Below are 23,697 nucleotides of genomic sequence, written 5' to 3' on the forward strand. Positions count from 1 at the left end.
TTCTGTTGAAAACCTACATCCACACAAGAACTTATATACTGATGTTCATAGTGGCATGATATATAACAACCCCAAATCTGAATCAACCCTGCTGTGTTTCGAATGTGTCTCCTCCCCAAATCAGGTGTCCTTATATTACGGAGGGCATTGACAGAGCACATTCCTTTCTGCCCTCTGCCTTCTGCCATGTGAGGCCACCGTGTGGCTCCCCAGATGCTGCTCCTTGGCTTTGGCCTTCCCAGCCTCCAGAGCTGTGAGCTGGGAATCCATCAACAGATGAATGGATAAACAACATGGGTGTGTGTGAACAATGGGACACTATTCAGCAATGAGAGGAAAGGAAATGCTGACACATTTTGACAGATGAACCTGGAAAACATTATGCTAAATGAAAGAAGCTAGTCACAAAAGACCACATATTACATGAGTCCATTTGCATGAAATGTCCAGGATAGGCGAATCTGTAGAGATGGAAAGTCAATTAGGATTGCTGGGGACTCGGGAGGGAGTGGGTTGGGGAAAATGGGGGTGAATGTTATAGGCTAAAAGCTTGCATGTTGAGGTGATGAAAAACGTTCTAGAATCGGTCATGGTGGTGGTTACACACCTCTATGAGTGTACTGAAAACCACTGAGGGTGCACTTTCAAAGGTGTGAGTCATATTGTATGTGAATTATATCTCAATAAATCTGTCATTTAAAAGGAAGTAACCGTCTAATCCGAGATCTATAATGATGTCTGTGGATATCATTACCCGGGATTTTGGTCTTGTGCGAACCTAGTTGAGGAACATGACTTAACATCTGACCTATCTGTTGTCCGTCTCCTACAGTTTTCTGATGAAAGTATGTCTGCGCATGTCTGTGCTCTTTATCCAGGGGAGGGGGAGAAGAGGACTTCCCCAGGGGATATATGAGCTGGTGTAGGCAGTGCCCAGAGACAGTGACTAAAAAGGCAGGACCCAAGGACTTGGTTCATAAAAGCCAGCTCCTCAGTCTTTACACCAGAACCAGAGTGTATGCGCTACGCAGCAGGAGAGCAGGTCTCCCTCGCAGGACCTCCCTCCAAACATGGCTCCTCCTGCTTCTGCCCCTTCATTGTCATCTGAGCCCATGGCTTTAGTTTTTATAGTGTTGGCTCATTCTTAAGTAAATACTTAAATGAGGGAAAGTTATAAATGAATAAATGCTTGAATGATGTTTCAGTTTGTTTATATGATTAGTTTAAAATTACATCCTTTCTAAGCCAGCATTAATGTGTGAAGTAGGTGATAATTATATAGCAACTTGTACCTGGTCTTTTCAGAACATTTTATTTATTTATCTATTTAGTTATTGTTATTTGTGGTACTGGGTATGGAACTGAGGGTTGTTCTACCCCTGAGCTCTAGCTTCAGCCTTATTTATTTATTTATTTATCTATCTATCTATCTATCTATTTATTTATTGTTTTGAGACAGGGTCTCGCCACGTTGCCCCACCTAGCCTTGAACTTGTAAACCTCCTTCCTCAGTCTCCTGACTTGCTGGGCACCAGCACACCCAGCTATTTTTAGATCATTTTTAAAGTACTCTTCTAGTTGACTATATTTATGTGAAGAAGGCAAATAGTTGAAACCCGTTTTTTCCAACAGGAAAACTTAGGCAAATAGAAAACAAGTAAAATGCCTATTGCTTCCAGAAAAGTGATGTCAAGGTCACACATAGGGGGCATTGTTATCTCTAGTGCCATTTGCCCTCTGCAGCCTCAGCCTCACTGTAATAAAGAACTGCTGCTGCCCAGAGGCTCCAGCCCTGCGGGACACCTGCTGTTATGAAAATTGCCTCTCCTCAATGCCCTCGGAGTGTTAAGAGAAAGCCAGTCCTCTTGTTCCCTGGCTGTTCAATAGTTTCAGACCAGCTAGCTACTTAACTTCTCCAACATCCATTCTTCTCCCCAGTAAAATTGTCACCTGATATTCAGAACAACCCGATGCATTGGTGGGAGGATTAAAAAGATAATGCATGTAAAGTGCCTAACAGAGCTCCTGGTCGGTAGTAAGCACTAAATAAATACTGGACATGATGGCCCAGTTGTGACTTGGAGGCCAACAAAGGCATTGTGAAGTTGTTTTTTTGGAGTGTAGCCAAGGGGCCTCTCATGACCTGTACCCCTTCTGAGGGAAACTGGAACCCAGTCCTGAAGTAATACCTGCCAGCTCTTCCCTTCTTCCAGTAACTTGACAGCAAACATTTATTGAGCACTTACTTTGTGCTAAGCAGTTTATTTAATCACCAAAACCACTCTGTAAAGTAGGAGTTAATAACATCCCCTTTTTAAAAGGGAGGAAACTGATGCTGAGAGTGGACAAATGACTTGCCCAAAGTCACGCAGCGTGTCACTGGAGGGACTGGGGTTCACCTACACTACTGAGCCCCATGTTTAATTAAGCCCAAGTCCAATTTCACTGGGAGGTCTTACAAGGGGTCATGGTTCATCACAATTACTGTCTCTGTTCATTCTGTGCCCTGCATCCACTCTGCCCTAGAACCCTCACCTACCCGCCCCGCCCCATCTGCCCTGAAAGCTGCTGGAATCCCCTTGGGCCATTTTGCATCCTCTTGCTCAGATCCCACTGCTGTTACCAGGTGGGTCTCCAGGGACCATGACACTGTGTGAGGTCTGGGCTCCTATCCGAACAAGTTGTGTTGTCATTTAGCCACAGTATGAAGCTAAGGCTGTAGGAGAGAACAGTCTTCTTCAGCATCTGACTTCTGTACTTCAGAAAATTCTACCTTGACTTGATTATAATTTACAGGACAGTAACTGCATATGACCTGGAGTTAAGAAAGGCCATTATAGGAACAGAGGAACTCTAGATATGGCAGAGGGGTGGGAGGGGAAGAGAGGGGGCATGGGGTTAGAAATGGTGGTGGAATGTGATGGACATTATTATCCAAAGTACATGTATGAAGACACAAATTTATGTGAATATACTTTGTGTACAACCAGAGATATGAAAAATTGTGCTCTATGTGTGTAATAAGAATTATAATGCATTCTGCTGTCATATATAAATTAAAAAATTAATGAAAAAATAAATAAAAATAAATAAAACCAGAGCTGGGAATTACATCATCTCCATGCAGAAATCTGTTCATTGGTTGCAAAATTGATGGTCTACAATAGGTTTTCTTAAAAATAGCAGTTTTCAAACTCAGTATTCACTAGGTTAACCAGTATTATTTGGATTCAGATCAATTAAAATTTCTCTTCGCATTCACTGTCAGCTTACAAATACATTTATATGCCACTTTTCATCAAACAGTGATTAGGTGAAATCCAATGTGGTTTTCTTTTGCCTTTTGGCATTATCACCCTTAAAGCCAAGAGTAAGAGTTAATGTTGAGCTTTAGAAACCAGTTTAAACAGATGTCTTGTATAATATCTCTGTTTCCTTTCATTTCATTTCATTTTTAAAAATTGTGTCCTGTGTCCCTTGGCCAGTAAATGAAGTTGCAGATGTTTCTCTGTTCCCAAACCATGGCACCCTCCACAAAATAAAGAGAAAGTAAGGGGCCAGGGGTGTAGCTCAGGCACAGAGCTTGTATGAGCTTAGCATGCAAGAGACTGTGGCCTGTTTCACTTAGCATAAGGTCTTCAGGTTTCATCCCTTGAATAGCATGTGATAGGATCCACTTCCTTTTTACAGGTTAATAATATTCCTTTGTAGCATATAGCATGTTTTGTTTACCTACTTCTTTGTTAATGGATGTTCGAATTTCTTCCACCGCTTGGCTATTGAGAATAATGGTCCGATGAACACATGTGTGCAAATATTTAAGACTTGGCTTTGAATTTTTTGAGGCTTATACCCTGAAATTGGCCTACTGGGTTATATGGTAGTTCTATTTTTAATATTTTGAGGAATTGCCATAGTGTTTTCCATAGTGGCTGCACCATTTTTACAGTCCTACCAACAGTTCAGAGGCTTCCAATTTCTCCACCCTCTCCAATACTTGTTATTTTCTTATTGTTGTTTTGTTTTGTTTTTGATAGCAGTCATCCTAATGAGTGTGAAGTGATAACTCAGTGTGGTTTTGATTCGCAGTTCCCGGATGACTAGTGATGTGAGCATCTTTTCCTGGGCTTGTTGATCAGGCATATATCATCTTTGCAGAAAGTCCTTAGCTCACTTTTTAAAATCAGGTTATTTGATTTTGGTTGCCGTAAAGTTGCCGTCTTTATCTATTTTGGATATCAACCTCTTAACAGATACAGGATTTGCAAATATTTTCTCCCATTCCACAGGTCGTCTTCACCCCTTTGGCAGGTCCTTTGGTGTGCAGAGGTTTTAAGTTTGATGTGGTTGTCAGTTTTTGCTCCCTGTGCTTTTGGGGTCATGCAAAACAAGTATTGCCTAATCAAATGGCATGAAGCTGCCCCTGTTTTCTTCTCCGAGTTTTGTAGGTTTTTAAGATTTTTAAATTTGTTCTTTTTGGCTGTACATGACAGTAGAGGATATTCAGAGTTTTATAGTTTAAGTCTTACTTTCGGGTCTTTTAGCCCATTTTGAGTTAATTTTTTATGTGATGTAAGTTGAGAGTTCAGGTTCATTCTTTTGTCCACTTTCCCAGCACCATTTCTTGCAGGGACTCTCCTCTCCTCCCTGAGCAGTCTTGGCATCCTTGTCAAGATCCATGGACCATATGCAAGGGTTTATTTCTGGGCTTTCCTTTTTATTCCACCCATCTGTCAATCTGTCTTTATGTTAGCACCACACTGTTTTGACTATTTTAGCTTTGTGATATGTTTTAAGAGCAGGAAATGTGAGTCCTCCGACTTTGTTCCTTTTTATTTTTACTTGATAAATTCCAAAATGAATAATTTCATTAAAATCAGATGGGAAGTCACTATATTAGATATCATTTGGACTATCATTTCATAGTCAAATGAAAATGGAAGGATGAGCAATTATTGAGTGTTATCTGAAAATTTGAAATGATTTACCTAGTTTCAAGGGCAAATTTTGCTTCAACCTTAAATTATACAGATGTGTTACTAATTATAAAATTTCACAAAATAATTGCATCTGACCTGTTCTTTTTAGACTTGATCCATATCACTATTTTTGTCCATAGAAAAGTTGGAAGTTATATGTCTAGAAAAAAAGAAAAGTCACATGAACTTCTACCATCTAAAAATAGCTACTATTACGGTTTAGCGTATTACACCCTTTTAAACGTTTTTAAAACGCAAATGTGTACACAAATTTTTTATTTTCACATGCATTGGTTAATAATCTGAGTGGATTTACTGAAAGTACATATTTATACAAAATAAAATTATGTGCCCTTCTCTTCTTTTTACTTAATGGTACTCTGTGAATTTAAAAAAACGTGTATATCAAATCCACACTATCATTTCTAAAGGCAACTTTCTACTCCATTGCCTTGGATCTACCTTGGTGGGTTATTTGCACTGGTAGGCATTGGATTGTGCTTAGTTGACTCCCATCCCCGTAAACAATGCTGTGGTGATTCTATTGGTGCACATACACCTTTGCCCAGTTGATTATCTTTTTAAAATATATTTCTAAGAATGAGAATACTAGGTAAACTCTTTTATTGAGTTTGATGATATATTTCTAAATTTCCCTCTTAAAAGTCACAATTTACATTGCCCCTTGAAGTGTACCTATTTGCCTTTGATTATACCAACACTGCACCAGTTTTTAAGTAAAAATGTTATATTTTCCCTTCAGCTCACATTTCCTTGATTAATAATGAATTTAAGCATTTAAATATTGGATTTAAAATTTTTTTAATTGCATAGAGCTTTTTAGGGTTTTTGTCATTGTCGTTGTTACTGTGGATTGAACCCAGGGTTGCTTTACCGCCAAGCTACATCCCAGTCCTTTTTTATTTTTTATTTTGAGACATGATCTCACTAAGTTGCTGAGACTGGCCTTTGAATTGTCATCCTTCTGTCTCAGCTACTTAAATTGCTGGGATTATTTTATTTACAAAATCTTAACCTTGTTAAGTTTATGTTCTTTTGGGATGAATGTTCTTTGCCTGTTTTTCAATTGTAGTGTCACTTTTACTCTAATGATTAAGTTTTCCCTTTCAGACTTAAGTTACGGATAATACTATAATTAGGATAATTTTCAACTTTGTTACCTGGTATCTATGTTGATGATGCTTTATTTTCGACCTTCAGATGTCTTCAAGTTTTGTGGGTTTTTTTTTTTTTTTTCTTGTAGGGGGTAGGTACCAGGGATTGAACTCAGGGGCACTCAAACATTGAGCCACATCCCCAGTCCTGTTTTGAATTTTATTTAGAGACAGAGTCTCGCTGAGTTGCCTAGCATCTTGCTTTTGCTGAGGCTAGCGTTGAACTCATGATCCTCTTGCCTCAGCCTAAAGCCATTGGGATTATAAGCATGTGCCTCTATGCCCAGCTTCAAGTTTTTATTGAGGGGATATAGCTCTGTGGTAAAGCGCCCCTGGGTTCAATTCCCAGTTTAAAATAAATAAATAAATAAATAAAATAAAAATTTAGAGAAAAAAGTTTTTGTTTGATTTTATTTTACTTTATTTCATTTGTTTATCTTTTATTCAAAGCTGTCAATCTCTTCCACTTTGGTTTCTTATCGTGCCTAGAAAATCCCACATCAAGATGTATAAGTATCTCTCTACATTTTTCCATTGTTCTTAAGCTTTGCATGGCATTTTGGTCCTTTCATATCAAATGTTAAAAACCAGCACTTTAGGGCTGGGGATGTGGCTCAGGCGGTAGCGTGCTCGCCTGGCATGCGCGCAGCCCGGGTTCGATCCTCAGCACCACATACAAACAAAGATGTTGTGTCCACCGAGAACTAAAAAATAAATATTAAAATTCTCTCTCTCTCTCTCTCTCTCTCTCTCTCTCTCTCTCTCTCTCAAAAAAAAAAAAAAAAACAAAAAAAAAAGCAGCACTTTATTTATAAAGTTTTGTAGTTCAATTTACAATAGAAATGCCAAAGAGCACTAACTTCATATTCCCTCACTAGTACTCTAACCCCAATATAGGAAGGGAGTGGACTGAGACGAATCTGTAATATAATGGAGTAGGTAATTATTGAGTGTCAGCTGCCTGCCCAGGAAGGCTGTAGATGTGCTTCTCTAACACACTGTTGTACGAAGGCTTTGCATACTTTTTTCTTTTAACCACAGAACTGGTAATGGAGACTGCAGCACAGGTATGATGTAAATTTTGTTGGCTGCAAATGTGGGCATAGATGACAGTGCTAACAAGGATTATTTTCCTTTCTCTTCCAGATTTTATAGGAAGACTAAACTTGTTGGCTTTCAAGACATGGAGTGCGTGCCTTGTGGAGATCCCCCTCCTCCCTACGAACCACACTGTGAGTGAACACGGTCAAGTCAAGCCAAGGCAGGGGCAGTGGGCCTTTTACAAAGTTTTTATTTCTTAAACCTTTCTTCATTTGGCAAAAGGAGCCAAATCTATCTCTACCATGGGGCTCATAGGATTCTTTTATCCCACTCCTAGCAGGACATAAAGCGTCTTTGTTGTGTGTCTCAGTCTTTAAACTGCCATTGATTTGAATCTCAAAGTGAGATGCAGACATTTTGCTGCTGCTGTGCTCCATTCAATTCTTATCTTTCATTTAGATACATAATGCAGGCAACTCCAATTAACTAGGTGGTCCAGACCCTAATGCTAAATGTCTTTGTGCTGTGGCCCCATGCATTCCTGGGTTCTCCTTTCTTAGTCCCCAGACATGATCCTGTGGTGGTGTCTGCCTTTCCAAAGACAGTCCTGTCTGTGAATCCCCTGCCCTCATTAGCGTATCATTAGGTGGACTCCTAGTTCACTTGGTTTATTCCCTAACTTAACAAATAAATGAGAAGAGAGGTCTTACTCTCTGCCAGGGATATAACCATTAATGAGACAATGGTACATTTTCCTCTTCACGAGTTAATCTTTTTGGCCCTATATTTCCTTAGCTATAAAAAGTATTTGTTACAAGTTATCAACCATATTGATTTGGAATAGGAAGAAGGGTAACAGGTCACTCCTCTTAGTTCAACTGCAGTTGAACAAATGCAGTACTGAATGCCTGTTAGTTGTCAGTCACAGTACAGGTGCTTTGCTTATTTGTTTGACTTACTCTTCTCAATAAATTCTATCATCAGCCCCAATTTGTCAGTGAGAATATGGATCCAGAGATGTTAATACCTTTCCATGTTGGCTGGTACATGGCAGAGACAGTATTCCAACCCAACTATGCTTAACACCAAATATTGGGCTCTTTCTACCAGGCTCTGTGTCTCCCTACAAAAAAAACATCAAACTATATGACCTGTCCTGCATGTTGACTTTTCTTATGTTGTTTGCTTTAATGTTTGCCAGTTAACAAAACCTCTAGAAATCCGTTATATAGGGATCCTGAGAGATGTTCTTTATGCAGTTGCACAGCCCATAAAGGACATGTCCTTTTGCCAGTTAAAACTCAGCAAGTTGGCCATATCCAGGGCTCAATCAGCTGTGATTTAAGTTAAGAAGCAAGTTCAACCCAAACCGTCATGCAGACACTCAGAGAAGTAATCAGTATTGCCCAGCTTAGAGTTAGTTAGTATTAAAGGTTTTTTCACACCCCCCCCCTTTATGGTATTTGGTTTAAATGTAATATAATCTAGTAAAAAGTTTGAAACTTTGGAACATTTTGCCTTTGAGGCTTTGGCTAAGCTTAGATGTCACAAATTAGCCTTTGAACATGGGCCACATGCATCTTTTCATGTCTTATGAAGCCCTTAAAAGGTATAATTCTGAAAAGAAAATTAGTTTAACATAGAAAGATAGATAGATAGATAGATAGATAGATAGATAGATAGATATTCTCCTTGTGTGAAATTCTTTAGAAAGTAAAGAAAAATAAATCATTTGTCAAAGTAAAAAATATAGTGTGCACAGCGAAGGACCTTTCAAACCACAAAGTAAGACAGTCTGGTCCTCTTTAGTACGGTAATTCTTATCTCTGGAAAAGAAAGCTTGCTGCCTTTGGCTCTGTTCTTGGGAATGATTCCAGAATGCAAATAATCTCCTCAAAGGACATCTTGAAGTCTTTGGAGGAAATTGTGCAAGGCGCCTTATGTTTTTATTTCTTCTACTTCGGGCTTTTCAACTCATCCACAAAGGCTGCTTCTTCGTGATTTCCCCTGAGGAGTTCCTGTATCGTTGAGACTCCTGGCTGTAGGAAAGGGATGATTCCCATGCTTTCCCAAGGAATGGGAATTTTTTTCAGGGATGCATGGGGTAATGAAGAAGCTGGGCCTTCCTGGAACCCAGGAGTCAGTCCCAGGCAGCCCTGGAGCCTGAGGGTCATAGCTCCCCTACAATTGGAGGTTCTGCATGCTGTGTGGGGCCCTGTCGTCAGCACAACCACTTATGTCCTCTAGTTCTTCCTCATGCTTCTAACAGCCCACTTTGCTCTGTACTTGCCTGTTCACGTTTCATCATCCTGTGAGGCACCTTTCTTGGTGACCTGTAGAATGGTCATGCGCCACCTAATGTTACACTCAGTGATGGACTCAGTGATGGACCTCGTGACTCCGTGATGGACCCTGCAGTGGTCCTAGAGGATTATAGCAGAGCTGAAAATTTTCTGTTGCCTCATATTTTTGCTGTACATTTTCTATGTTTAGATACACAAATACCATGTGTTACAGTCACCTGCAGTATTTAGTACAGTAACACACTGTACAGTTGTAGGCGAGAAGCAATAGGCTACACCATATAGCCCTGGTGTGTAGAAGGCTGTAACTCTAGGTTTGTGTAAGTGTATAACTTACTCTATGTTTTTCACACAGTGACACAATTGCCTAATAAAGCTTTTTTTTTTTTTTTTTGGTACTGAGGATTGATCTGGGGTGCTTACCCACTGAGCCACATCCCCCAGCCCTTTTTATATTTGATTTGGAGACAAGGTCTCACTGAGTTGCTCAGGACCTCAATATGTTGCTGAGGCTGGCTTTGAACTCACAATCCTCCTGCCTCAGCCTCCAGAGCTGCTGGGATAACAGTGCCACCACACCTGGCCCCTAATAAAGCATTCTTAGAATATATCCCTGTCATTAAGCAATAGCTGACTGCACTTGAATGGCTGCTGACTTCCAGCCACACGTAGGGAACAGGCGGAGCGGAGCCCTTTCTCTTTGCAGAGCTTACAGTCTAGTGGGGGAGTAGTTAAATAAATCCTGACTCTGAATCAAACAGTATACACAAACCCCACATGCAGGTGCGAAACGTGACAATGATGGGTCCCCTTCCTGGCACCGTGCACAGTGCTCTAAGAATGTCTGGATAATGAGCAATGGTGTGATGCGGTAGGCGTGGCTTTCCTGAACAGTGGCCTTTGAGTCATGATTGAAAGGATCATCCTGAGGAGAGGAAACACAATAGGAGACTAAACAGAAGGACCAAAAGCAAGAGTGGAGCATGCCCTGACGCTTTGGATAGAGAAGTCAGTGGACACTAGAAATGTCCTCTGGACTTGGAAGCCCTGAGGTCTTTGATGTCATCAATAAGAGCCCTGCAGTGAGTTGTGGAAACAGAGCAATATCATGATGAAATTAGAAGCTAACATCAGGAATGGAATGGAGTTGGCCACCGTAGACCACCCATTCCAGATGTTTGCCTGTGAAGAAGCAAACAGGGTGATGGGTGAAAGAGCTGTGTGGGTGATGCCGGGCTTTTTAATTTCGCAGTTTTATGTCGCTTAACAATGGGACTTGTTCCGAGAGACAAATCATTAGGGGATTCCATTGCTGTGTGGATATCATAGGGTATGCTTACACGAACTCAGACCCTGTGTTGTCAGTAGATGATATCATCTTGTGAGATCACTGCCATCACATTATGTCATTGACCAAAATATTGTTATGTTGTGCACAACTGTCTCAGTTTTTAGGCAAGAGACACATCTGTGTGTTTGAAGATTGGAGGGAAAGTTTTATTTGACAATTGAGGATTTCTTTCTTTCTTTTGAAATTGAGGATTTCCTATGAGACAATTAGAGTGTGACCAGGTGGATGGAGGAGGATCCAAGCACAGAAGGTGGGTTGGCCAAGCCACCATGATGGGCTTCTTCATTCCATGGCAGGAGTGTGGAGGGTTCTGTCTCTGTGAGGCAGGAGTGAGGCAGGAGCCAAGGAACTCCGAAGCTGGAAGAGCACAGGTGGTGGAGGTTCTCAGCACAGAGTTAGGGAGGAGTTGTTGGCTCAGTAAAATTGTGGTTTTCTCAATAGAGTGTCAAAAGTCCCACTAGAGACTGTGGTTAAAGTGTGGCATTAGTTTGCTTCTCCTAAGACATTTCTAGGGGCCTCTGCCATGAGGTTGTCTGAATTTGCCCCAAGACATCAAAGCCTCTTTAAAGAGGATGGCCATCTAATAACACGAATGTAACTTTAAATGAACGTAAGTACATTTTCTTATATTTATGCAATATCTGAGACGAACTAAGTAACAATAGAAAATGCAAGGCTGAAAACTTCCCAAGTTTCTGTCACCTGTCCAAGGGCCTCCCTGATTCCATACCTGTTGATGGCTGGTATAATTTGGGGAAATGACAAAATTCCCCTAGGGGTAGATTTCTTCCCCTGTTAAATGGAGTGATACCTGTTAAGGTAAGTGCTAAGTGAGATCATGTGACTGCCTTGAACAGTGTCTGGCTCTGGCAGGGTTGACTTCAAAAAATGGCTTGTTCCTTTGGGCTCTTAATGACTGCTTAGCTCTTCTCTCTTGGTGTTTGGAGAAGCTGCTATCTTGATGAAGAAGCCCGGGACTGTCCAGGAGATGTGGTGTTTAGCAGAGGCAGTGGTTCAAAGAGAAGCAGCGAGACTGGCATTGCCTGGCTACAACGCCACTCAAGAGGAAATGGTATGATGGTAAGTTGAGGAGAATTCAGCCGTCAGATCACAGATATGTTCTCTACAGCTTAAATGTGCAATTGAGAATATCTACAATCAGGAGCAACGGCAGGTTCCTGGAGTCCCCGCTACTCTGGAGGCTGAGGCCCAGGGTTCAGATTCGCATCTTGGCTCTGTATTGTACTGTCGCATAGGCTCAGGCAGACCCTCTCCCTTCTTGGAATTTCTGTTTGCTCCCTAGAAAATGGAGATGATAATGCCAGGTCTATAAATTTGGGATAGAACTAGGTGAACTAGTATCCAGTAACATAATACCAGCCAGAAGAGCAGCTGGGCCTGTCTACATGCTGGCCTGCCTTGTTCCACAGTGAACTCACCTGCCCTCCCTCCCCCGGAGCCTGCCCCACCAGGTGTGCTGTTTGGAGGGTGCCTGGTTGGTGTCCCCTCCTGCGAGGATCCCATGGTGCATAGGCTTTGATGTTTGCCTTGCTGGTACTTCACCTCTGCTGGTGGGTAACCAGGGAATGATACTTAAAGGGGCCACCATGGAGTTTGGCATTTAGAAAGCTCTCATGGCTAGACTGGCTGAGGACACCTACCTTCAGCTGGTTTCTTGCCTTTGTAGCCCATTCCCGAGGCTCCAAGCCCCACTACTCACCGATGAGCACGAAGCCCCTGCTCCTGAAATAATGATGGATTAGTGATGGTAATCAGTCAGTCCACCCATAACCCCTTCATCAGGTCACTAATAGCATCAGTTGGTAATGATGACTGTGGGCAGGGAGCACAGGGGTGATTCGTGTGGCATTACTGTAACTTGGAGATCAATGAAAGGCACACTGGATATAGAAATAACAACTGCAGGCTTTGCTCTTACTGAATCTTCTGATCCTAACAGTGTGCACCCATTTGGAACATTCAGGAGAAATAGAGAAAAACACACGTGAAATTTTAGAACTATATCCTGCCTTGGGTCTGATAAGGAAGAAATGCAGATTTTGTTCGATTTCTTTGAGCAATGTTTACTTAATTTGGAGCAAATACTGTGGTTGGAACAAATGGTTTTGAAAAAAATTCAAAGTGGTTTTCACCAGAGGACAACTTTATTTAAGTGTATTTAACCTAGATGTTTGCTTTGTTCTCAGGGGCTTTGTAAAACAAGCCACGTGATTCCAAAGAGATAGAGATCAGATAAATCACTGCATGGGAGAAAAAAAAAAAAAAAAAAAGCAGGAGCTATGTTGACCTGTAACTGTTTAGGAATTTTACGTGGCTCGGTACACAGAAAACAGTTCCTTGTACCATTAGGTAATAAATCACATTATTAAAAGATGATTATTTTCCAAAGGAAATTTGAAGTGTCTTCTTATATAACAAATACAAGTAATTTCAAAGTGAACTTTTAAATGAACTTTCTAAAGAAATATTTGCTCATTAAAGATAACTTTTTAAAAGTTTTTTTTTAAATTTAAACTTTATTTTATTTATTTGATTTTATGTGGTACTGAAGATCAAAGCTAGGGCCTTACCCTTGCTAGGCAAGCGCTCTACTACTGAGCTACAACCCCAGCCCTATTTAATAGAAAAAAGGGTGGGGAACAGCAATATTCCCCTAAACTAAACATTCTCAGTGTTAACAAAATACAGCAAAAAAACATACACCATTTTGAGGTTTTTCTTTCTAAATTAATTTTTTAAATGTAGATTTAAGGGCTTAATGGTAGAACACCTGCATAGCATTTGTGAGGCCTTGGGTTCAATCCTAGCATAAATATAAATATGCTATTTTTACCTTTTTCCCACTTTGGTTATAGTTTTTCACGTATTACTCATAAGCATTATTTTAAAGGCTGTATTGAATAATGTGTCATAGAGGTATTTGCACTGAGCTGACTTTTAAGGCTGTCTCCAGTACACACATTGCCATTCAGCAGTGAGGGCAGGATGCAGGCAGGATGAGGCAGTCATTTATGAACTGACAGATTGATGCCCACAAGTCTATTAATGTCCAAAGACACTACTATTTTTAATTTCTTAAATGCAATCCCTAGATATTTGTAGTAAGAATGCCTGGCAAACACCTCTTTTAAAGAAAACAAAAACAAATTTAAGAGGACATGAAGTGTGAGTCTTTTGAAATCAATGCCAATATGGGTTTCAGGTTTTCTTGAGAAGGGAGGGGAGGCAGAGGCATGGGAAGAGGAGAAGCAGCAAGTTCCTTGTGGCAAATTCCAAGCTGACTTCAGCTTTCTCCTGAATATTTTACTTCCTAACCCTGAGGTTAAGAAACCAGTTCCTGGTACCCTCCCAGCACCTAGTACTCATCATCCCTGGGGACTAAAAACTCTTGAATCTGATCAGAGAAAATGACTATATAATGGGATACAGAAGGGAGTATATAGGATCCAAAAATCACTTTCTGGAAACAGCATGTGATTTTTATTATGTGTAGGTATGATTTTACTTTTGTTTCTGCATCAGTTTTTCTGATGAGTTTGCTAATACTTGATGGCCTAATTTTCCAGAGCGCTTACTGGAGTCTCTGCATTATGGGTCCACAGAGTCCTAATGAAGGGCTCAGTTTACTGAGGGTTTTGAAGTAGTTTATGGTCCTCAGACCAAGACTCCTGAATGTCCAGCCAGGGGATTGCTGGCAGGCATGCTGCTTGTGGTACCTGGCTGTGGGGGTTGCTTCAGAAACCATGAGTGCTCCTGCCCATTTTAAACAGATATCTACCTACTGCAATCCTGCTAACCAGAACGTGTAGGATAAGAAAGATAGAACAATGAGATCAAAGGAAATTTAGCACAGACAAAACAGCCCCTAGCATGTGGAATACAGATTAGAAAGCCAGCCATGCCCTCTGACATTTGAAGCAGGGATTCCTTCCTGTACTCATCCGTTCATTGGTGGCTTTAAATAGGATTGCTGTTTCTGCCTTTCTTTCCACTTTCTGTAGTGAAGTGCTTTTCTTTAACATGTCTCTTTCTTGTTTGGTGTTATTGTGTGATTTCATTATTTTATTGAAAACAGTTTGAAACACTGGTAAAGGTTGCTTATGCGGAAACCCAGCTGACAACACAAACATCAACCAGTTGTCCCTGTGAAGTCCCAGCACTTTGGCTCTGTGTTGAGAAAACACACCTTGCAAGCCCTCCCTTAGAATCCATTTTATTTGTTTGTTTGTTTGTTTATTGCAAGCATTGCTGTACCAAACCAGCCATGGTGGAGGGAACTGTAAGAGGGGAAGAAACTCCTAGAGGCAGAGAGATGGATGCAAGAGGAAATGTAAGGGCAGCCTGCAGTCAAGTAGGGAGGAGTCAGTTTTTACTAAAAAAGCAGCCACAAGAACCCAAAACACTCTGTAATTTTGTGACATTTAGTGTAGAACAAACAGACCTCCTTATCCTAATGACTGACCCCTGAGGTTTCTCTCTAATGCCTCTCAGTATGATAATTATAGTTCTCATTATTATCCTGGACCCCAAAAAAGGGCAGAGAGGATGATCATATTACATTTGTGGAAGATTTTTTTTTCCCTCTAGGGGGCTGGGGATCCTAGGAAAGTGCTCCACCACTGAGCTATCTGCCCCCTCCCAGCTAAAGGCTGTTGCAATTCATTTCAGAATGATATCTCTTGAAAATGATCAATCTTTTTTTTTTAAAGTTTATCTGCTTGTCATGGAAAACAATTGTTGTTAAAAATATGCTGAAAATTTGTTAAAGTATGCTTCTCATTTTCTGGGATGTTGAAAACACTGGCTGGGCAGTTTACACATCCTGACCTCTTCAGAGAAAAAGTGCATCGTCAACATAATTGCTTTGTATGATTATTTGGCTATTTCCAACACATATCTTCCAAATGTCTTTCCCAAGCTCCAGTTTCATTAAAGTTACAACAAAACAGAAAATTCTTTTTTAAAGTTTCTTAAACTTATGTGCTCTGCATTTATTCTTTTCTTCCAGTATAAAACTGCCAAATATCCGTAAGCCATTAACTTTGTCTGTTATCAGTGGAAAAAAAAAAAAAAAGAGAAAAAATAAATAATGTGACTAAATTCACAGCACCCCTTGAACCTGGCAGGAGCTAGTGCTGAGGGTCCCTGTTTGCCTGAGTCTGTCTGGGAGGCCCAAAGGCTCAGGAGACAGAAGACTTTGATCAGGCCCTCTGAGAATTGTCCCAGTTGCCTATTACCCAGTCTCCAATAAATCTAACTTCTTTAGCTCTTATCCTCGGTCTTTTTTAGGCATTTAAAGCTGGTGAGCTGGTTTAAATATTTACACATGAAGAAACAGGTTGTGGTTTGTTAAAGGGTATCGCTAAATTAAGTGAATTTTAGATTAAGTGCAGTTTATCTAAAAAAATATAAAGTCCAGCAGGCCTCTTTCACTAAGTTGTGGACTTTTACAAATGGACCAGTGACTTGTGTGTGTACCCAGTAAATGCTAAAAATAAATAAATGTGAGATTATGGAGAAAAACAGTCTAACACTTGATGCCAACCCTGCAGTGGAAATACTCCAAAGATTAAGCTCAGAGATCAGTTCTGGGGCACTTAATTCTGTGAGGTGGCATGTGCAGGAGACAACTCTGTCCCCTGTGGGCTCATACAATTATCATTTAAAAAGGGAGGAAGTGATTTTTTTTTTAAAACTCTTTCAACGTAAGTTTTCTGAGACATAGAGTTTTGACAGATGTGTTATACATTTTGCTAATGATTGTTCCTGATGAAGACACGGGATACTTCTGTCAACTCCAAAAGGAAAGTGATGCCTTTTAAGCATTATCTTTCCTGGAGTGGCCTCAGAGAGGTTTTCTTTATGAACCATCTTCAGGATGTTGTTTAGACATCTTTTTATTCTCACATTATTTTAAAATTCATGCATGTATGTATTATCATGTTCTAACCATGTCTCATGTTTCCATCAAGAGACCCAAGGGTTATGGTATAACATTTTGTCTTTACATGACTTTCTGCAAAATCTCCAGTATTGAACTTTTGAAAATATCATTGAAAATTAATAATTCCTGAAGAGCTTGCTAGAAGACTTGCTTGTCTTAAAACGAGAAAAAAATTATTTTAAAATTCTTACTATTTGACTGTTCAACTCAGGAAGCACGTCAAGGAATACCTTTTGAATGCAGGAATGCAAAGTGCTTCGTAAAGACATCTCCCCTGTGTTGGGTAGCTCAGCTGCCCTGTCCTTCAGTGATAATATCCCAAGCACAGATGAAGGCACTAGGAATCCCAGGTGAAAACCACACACTAAATTTCTTGTCCTCAGGGAGTTGAAAGGATCCAGAGAAGAGATGTGATTTATGATAAGGTGTTGAGGAAAGGCCTAACTAAGGTGGGCTTTGGTCAGGGCCTAAAGGAGGGGCAGGGGAATGGCCCACTCAACAGGCTGGAGCCCAGTGTGTGTAGTGGATGGAGTCGGGTGTAGATCAGGTAGACCCTCCAAGAGACTCTTGTGAGCTGGGAGATGTTCACTACAGGAATGGCTGCCATTGAGAATAGGTTTCCAGGGAATGAGAGAGAAAGCAGAAACTTAATATTCGAGTTAAGCAGAATATTTACAGCAGGTATGATGAATGCATGCACTTTGAGGAACAGGTTTTCCACCCCTTTCTCAAGAGTTGATTATTAGTTTAATTAATTTAATCATTGCAATTTATTTAATTTAGTTTAAATATATTCTATTTGATTGCTTTAACTACGTTATTTTTAAATAACATATTGGTTATACAGTTGGCTTTCCATATCTAAGAGTTCACATTTGCAGATTCAACAAACGATGAAAATATTAGAAGAAATACATCTGCACTGAATACATCTTTCTTGTCATCATTCCCTAAACAATACTCAACTATTTATATTTTATTAGATATTGAGATATCTAAAATGATTTCAGTATACAAGGGTGCAGGTTATATATGAAAACCATCTTTATAAGGGACTTGAGCATCCTTGGACTCTGGAATCCAAGTGAAGAGGGGATATCGGAGATCGATCCCCCAAAGATACCAAGGGACAATTGTGGGGTTTTTTGGCTTCTTGTGAGGTCAGTGAAAATCATGGAATAACATTTGGTTGATTTTTTTTTTTTCCTAAACCAAGGCAAGAAACACATTTGGAAGAGATTAACAAGATTTTACATCATACCATAAGATTTTGCATCATCATAAGTGCTATCTATTATTTTAGGCCCCAGGGACGCAGATAAAGGTCTAAATCTAAAATTAAATCAGGGGGTGTTCTCACTAATCTCTAACCCTAATTGGAACTAAAATTGGTAGTTTTGCATAATGACCACATTTGATCATCTGAAGACTAATGCAAACTGGTATGTGTTTGATGTCTTTCATGGATTGGCTCATTTAATCTTCACTGTGAAGAAAACTTGATTTTGAGCCCTGGTCCTAACACTGAATTTTCAGATAAATAATTTAATTTTTGTGTCTCTCTTTCTTCATGTACCAGAAGACTCTAATAATTGTAAGAGGCAACAAAAGATGGGTTGAATTCCTAAATCAGTTTCACGTTCCAAATCTTAAGTGTAGTCTGTCTGGTCTAACCCAGAGTCTTTTGCTCTTTCCTTTAAGTCCTGTTAGTTGTAAAATTATCAATCAATAAGCAGTAACAATTTTGCTGGAATTGGAGTTAGCAGGAAATACTGTCTAATCTACATTTCTCTTTTCACAAACTAGACCAAATCAGTCCAGTTAAATTGTGCACATATACACAGTTTTTCTTAGTTGGAAGTTAATGAGTAGAAATAATTTGAGTTTCATCATTTGAGAATAATTTCACAGGAGATTACTTCTTTAAATACTGCAGTAAGGTAAATAAGAATTATCCACTTTACTAATGACAGGGAACCTGAGATTGCAGGATGCAGGGTCCTTAGGCTACAGCATGCCCGTCTCAACCAGGCCTTCTCCACAGATGAGGTAACATAGACAAGGCCATACTTTCATAGGGACATGGAGTCAGGGTTTCATATGGAGTCTGGCACTCAAAGAGTTAAGGAGATTCCTTGCTCTGAACAGGGAGGGCAGAGACCCAAGTTTTGTGTCTTTGTTCCAATTCCCAGATGGCAATCCTGTCTTAGTCCCAATTGAAGCACAACTATTTTTGAGCCTGCTAGCCCTCAGCACAGATGTTCAAGGCCATAATAATGTGTTTCTTTTATGGTGTCTTTTCTGTTTCTTGGTGTAGAAGTTTAAAAGCTTCATTGTTTCATCAGTCAGATAAACACAACAAGACCTTATAGGTTGGTGAGATAATAAAAAGAAGAAAAACATTCTTGAAAGCAGGAAAATTTCTTTTAACTTTATTGTCTTTGCAGAGAAAGACTGTAGACAATCTGTTGCCATTTTGTGGCTTATACTTTTTTTTTTCAGTGTTAATTATGGCATTTATAGTAATTAAAGTACAAAACAGTTATACTTAGAATCCACCAAGTGCCAAAGAAGAATCTCAAGTAATGAACTCACTCTTGGCATAACAGACTTTCTTTGAACAGGGCATGGTGGTAAATGTCTTCAATCAATCATGGAGTCAGAACTGTGGGCGATAATGGCCCACAGTTCATTTCCCTGCCTGACCAGCCACTCTCCTGTGGTAACTGCTTTTTCTATCTTTCCTTTTTTCTTCCTTTCCCACTTCAAAGACATGCATGATAATATTGGACCTATACAACCCCAGTGGGAAACAGATCTCTAGGCTAAATAATCTGGAAGCAAGATTGAAAATTGTAGGAACTAAATTTTATTAAATTATTTACTAGGTCTCCATTACTACGAACTTCAGTCTTCCAGCAGCCAAGTCCCTACCTTAGATTTTTCTCCCCTTGTGGTAATGCATCTCTGTTTCATGGTTAAACTTCAGAATGCTGCCACTTGCCAGCCACATCCTCCATGCATCCACCAAGGACCTCTCGTTCTGACTTTTTTTTTTTTCAATGCTAGGGATTGAACCCAGGGCCATGTGTGCGCTAGGCAAGTGCTCTGCCACTGAGCCACACTCTCAGCCCTTCCTTCTTCACACTTGCCCTCTCCTGTCCCTGGGCTGCTGAGGATCCCTTCATGCTATTTTCCTTTAGTTTTATTGCAGTCTCATGACCGCATTTCTGCTAGTGTTAGATACTGTCTGCATCTCAAAGACTGGAAAACTCTATTTTTATCTCGTCCATCTATAATGTTCTTTTTTCTTGTTAAGAAGAAAACAGATCTGTTCAGCTCAATCCCTTACAAGGACCATTGCTTTTCATTTTCTGGACAGAAACATTCACATTTTATACTAATAAATAAAATCCAGTCAAATTTAAAGAAAAATTTAAACATATTTACCACTTATTGTTGATAATAAAGCAAACAGTGACTCAGTAACTAGTCATGAGAGGTGTTGCTGGGACGCTTGCGCAGATCATACTCCTTCTTCTCCCAGGTGCCACCCCTTTGGTCCTGGTGTCTCCCACCCGTGTTGGGAGGAAACCATGAAGGATGACAACTCAGAATCCCTGCTTTCTGCTTGTTTCTTAGGTGGCTTCCCAGCCGTGAAAGTGTGGTGTGAGCCAAGCAGGCTTCTGTGGCCAGTCTGGCTAGAAGGGAAGTGATCTGTGTGCCCTGAGCTGGCAGGACACAGGTCAGGTAGGAGACCGTGCATTTGAGAGGGGAAAAGGGAAATGAGAACTAAGGCAGCTGTGGGAGGAAGGAGAAGCAACCTCTAGGAAGGGGATTGGAAAAACAATTTCTAAAGAAGTATATACTACAGGGTTTAGTGGTTATGCTAACATCTTAGTTTTTCAGAAATCAAAATACAAAGGACTTATTATTGCAGTCAGAATGAATTATGATAGTGTGGTTTTCAGCTTAGGAACAACAGCAGCCAAAAAAAAAAAAAAAACTATATTGGCACAAGCTCAGTGATTTGTGCTTATGTTGTTGAGTACCATCAATTTACTTCACAGTTTTAGATGATGTTTTCATTTGACTAACACACTTGGGTGCTGAGGAATGGAGCAGTGAGGAGAGTTCTGTGTGATGCTACCAAAAAAATAAAGGAGTTTGGCTGCCCGAGGGACTGTTAAAACACATGGAGGCTGTTTATGTGGTTGGAGGAGGTTTGCATGGAAAAGACCATCTCCATTGAACAAGGAACCAAGCCCACACCAAGTAGAGCCCTGGACCCTTCTGGCTTAGTTTTCACACCAGTATTAGTAACCAAGCAGATTAGTAATACAAGTCAGAAAACATAGCCAGTTATTTTCATCAGAATAATTAGAAACCCACATTTCTACCTCATACTGCCAGCTTATTGACAAATAAATGCTATCACCAACTTTCTTGACTACTAAGTGTATCCAGCTTTGAGGGATAAAATTAAAAGATAAAGGCAAGGAGTGAAGGTAGAATTGGCTGGAATATCACCAACATTGGATGTGCTTTTCATGGGTCGGTTTATATCTGGGGCTAGAAATGCTATGGAGAGCCAGGTGGTCTTCTGGTCTTCCTTCTCCCCTTCATCCTCTTCCTCTCTAGTGTAAGAATCTCTCTCTCCATGTTGGTCATTCAGAATGCCACGATGTTCATCTGAGTGTCACCAATCCCCTCTTGTGACTGAACTAAGTCCAACTGACTTGTCCTCAAAGAAAATCAGCATGTGCTCCTGGAACTTCTCTACTGCCACCCTTGTTAGTAACAGGAGACCCTTTGAATACTGACAGCAGACCTGGACAAACATGTACCTATGGAAGAAAATGTAGATTTTTTTTCTCTTTCCCTTTCAGGCTCATTTCTATCAATCCCTTTTCCTTCCATGTCCCCTTTTGTCGTGTGATTTAAATATGTAGTGATATTTTTGCTTAATGTTGGTTTTCGTTTCTATCCTTTATAGTTAAATCTAAACCATTAAAAAACAAAATTATAACAAATTTAATTGTTATGATCTTAATTGGTTTTATTTGCGATTCGAGAATCTGACAGCAGTCACTACCAAAAATGGTTTAGATGGCTCTGCCCAGCCACATGGGCAAGTTATATTTATAGCCACAGAAAAGGAAATGAGGTCCAGAAAATGAAAGAGGTTTTAGCTCCTGCCTGTCTTGTCTAAACGTCTGTCTTAGTGTCTTTTGATTAGCTGAGATTAACCTGTTACAAGAGTAGGTTACAGTCTTTTACATCTCAAGTTAGGGAGCAATTCACTGTGTATGAGGAGACCTTTAGGCCAAACTTAAGATATGTAGATGGGTAGCTTCAGACCAGACTTAACAAAGCCATGGTCTCAGTGCTCAAGCAGCTAGGGAAGAAAGAATCAGTCTGTGTAAATCCTTACACCAACAATACTCAATAAAAACCTTTGGAATATATTTTGAAATTACCACAGAAGTCATAATAATAAGTCATAATACTTAGTCATAATACTAAGTCAAAATACTATCAGTGTGCATCTCAATCATGCAGATTCTGAAGAAGTGTATAAGGAAAAGTAGGTGCAGGTGATATAGCTGGTCTTCTTCAACTCTAGAGTGAGAACCTTAACCATACGCATTCCTTTAAGGATTTGTCAGGGTTTGCCTCAGCACAGCATTGCAAGAGCTATCTCTGTAACTGATAAATAATATTTAAAATTCTCTTACTTGCCTACCCCCAATTTTTTTCTTCTAAAGGGTTTTATTAGTACTGGCTTTACCATTTTATTCACAATATTCTTTGAGGATTGTTTTGTGTTTGCTAACTGTTGCTAAATGTTACCAATTAACAGATCATTGTGGTAATGCCCTTTGAGATTTTTAGGTAAAAATAGTAGCATCTAAGTCTTTGTAAAAAACAAATGTAAACTTCCAGAGCAAACTATTTGGGTTTGTTTTTATCATTATCTTTCCTTTTTAACTTTCCCATGCTCTAGAGATGTGAGGACACATGCAGGAACAATCAGTTGTAAATAATTTATTCCATCAATTTGCTCAGCCACCCACCTACTGTATAAATGGCTTCAGTTAAGAGACAATCTAGATCCTGACATAGCATAATATCTGATTCCAAATAATAACAGGAGATGCATGGCCTACTCTTAGGAAAGTTTGACTATGTGCCACATACCATGCAATTTGTTCTCACAAAAATCCTATTAAGGCAGGTACTGTCACTTCTGGTTTTACAAATAAAGAAACTGAGACAAGAGGTTAACATTTGCTTGTAAATGGCAAACCCAGGATTTGAACCCCGATTGTTGACTGCAAAACTGTTTACACATTAGAGTGTGCAGCACCTTCTGATAAGTTTTAAAGCCAGGAGAAGAGAGAAGGGAATGATGATCTGCTCATCTGCATGCAGCCCACAGCGAGGGAGGCTTCCATCTAAATCCTGCTTGTTATTTTTTTTAAATTGCTGTTAATTGTACATATTTGTGAGATACGATGTGGTGATTTGATTTGCATGTACTTTGAGCCATCTGAATCCTTTCAAAAATTCCATCTGTGATCCCTCAAAAACAAAGTGCTTAAATTGATCAATTAAGCACCATTTCAGGATCTGCCTCCACCAGAAGCCTCACCAAAACTTCAAGTCAGTTCTTCCGAGTGTGTGTTTGCTAGTTTACTTCTCACTTAGTAAAATCAGGTTTGTGCACATACAGCTTTAATATGTGAACTGTTTATTGCACTGAGTCTACTATTTCCGTCTGTTACTATTATGTTTATTAATTTATCTGGGCTATCATCTCTCTCATTTTCTGCTTCATCTGTAGGTCTAATTAAAAGCAACTGTTCTTAATATTGCATTC

At 39.8% G+C, this 23,697-nt stretch overlaps 1 protein-coding gene across 3 annotated transcripts in view; it reads left to right on the top strand.

Moving 5' to 3' along the window:
- Positions 1-23,697, top strand: part of Tnfrsf19 (TNF receptor superfamily member 19) — a 91,505-nt gene that overhangs the window by 38,459 nt on the left and 29,349 nt on the right. For all 3 annotated transcript variants that reach the window (XM_076872305.2, XM_076872307.2, XM_076872306.2), the window contains exon 5: positions 7,301-7,386. In XM_076872305.2, coding sequence (XP_076728420.1) covers positions 7,301-7,386 — 86 coding nt within the window. The remainder of the gene's footprint in view (positions 1-7,300; positions 7,387-23,697) is intronic.

Source organism: Callospermophilus lateralis, chromosome 12 (genome assembly GCF_048772815.1).
Source record: "Callospermophilus lateralis isolate mCalLat2 chromosome 12, mCalLat2.hap1, whole genome shotgun sequence".
NCBI classification, from domain to species: Eukaryota; Metazoa; Chordata; class Mammalia; order Rodentia; family Sciuridae; genus Callospermophilus; species Callospermophilus lateralis.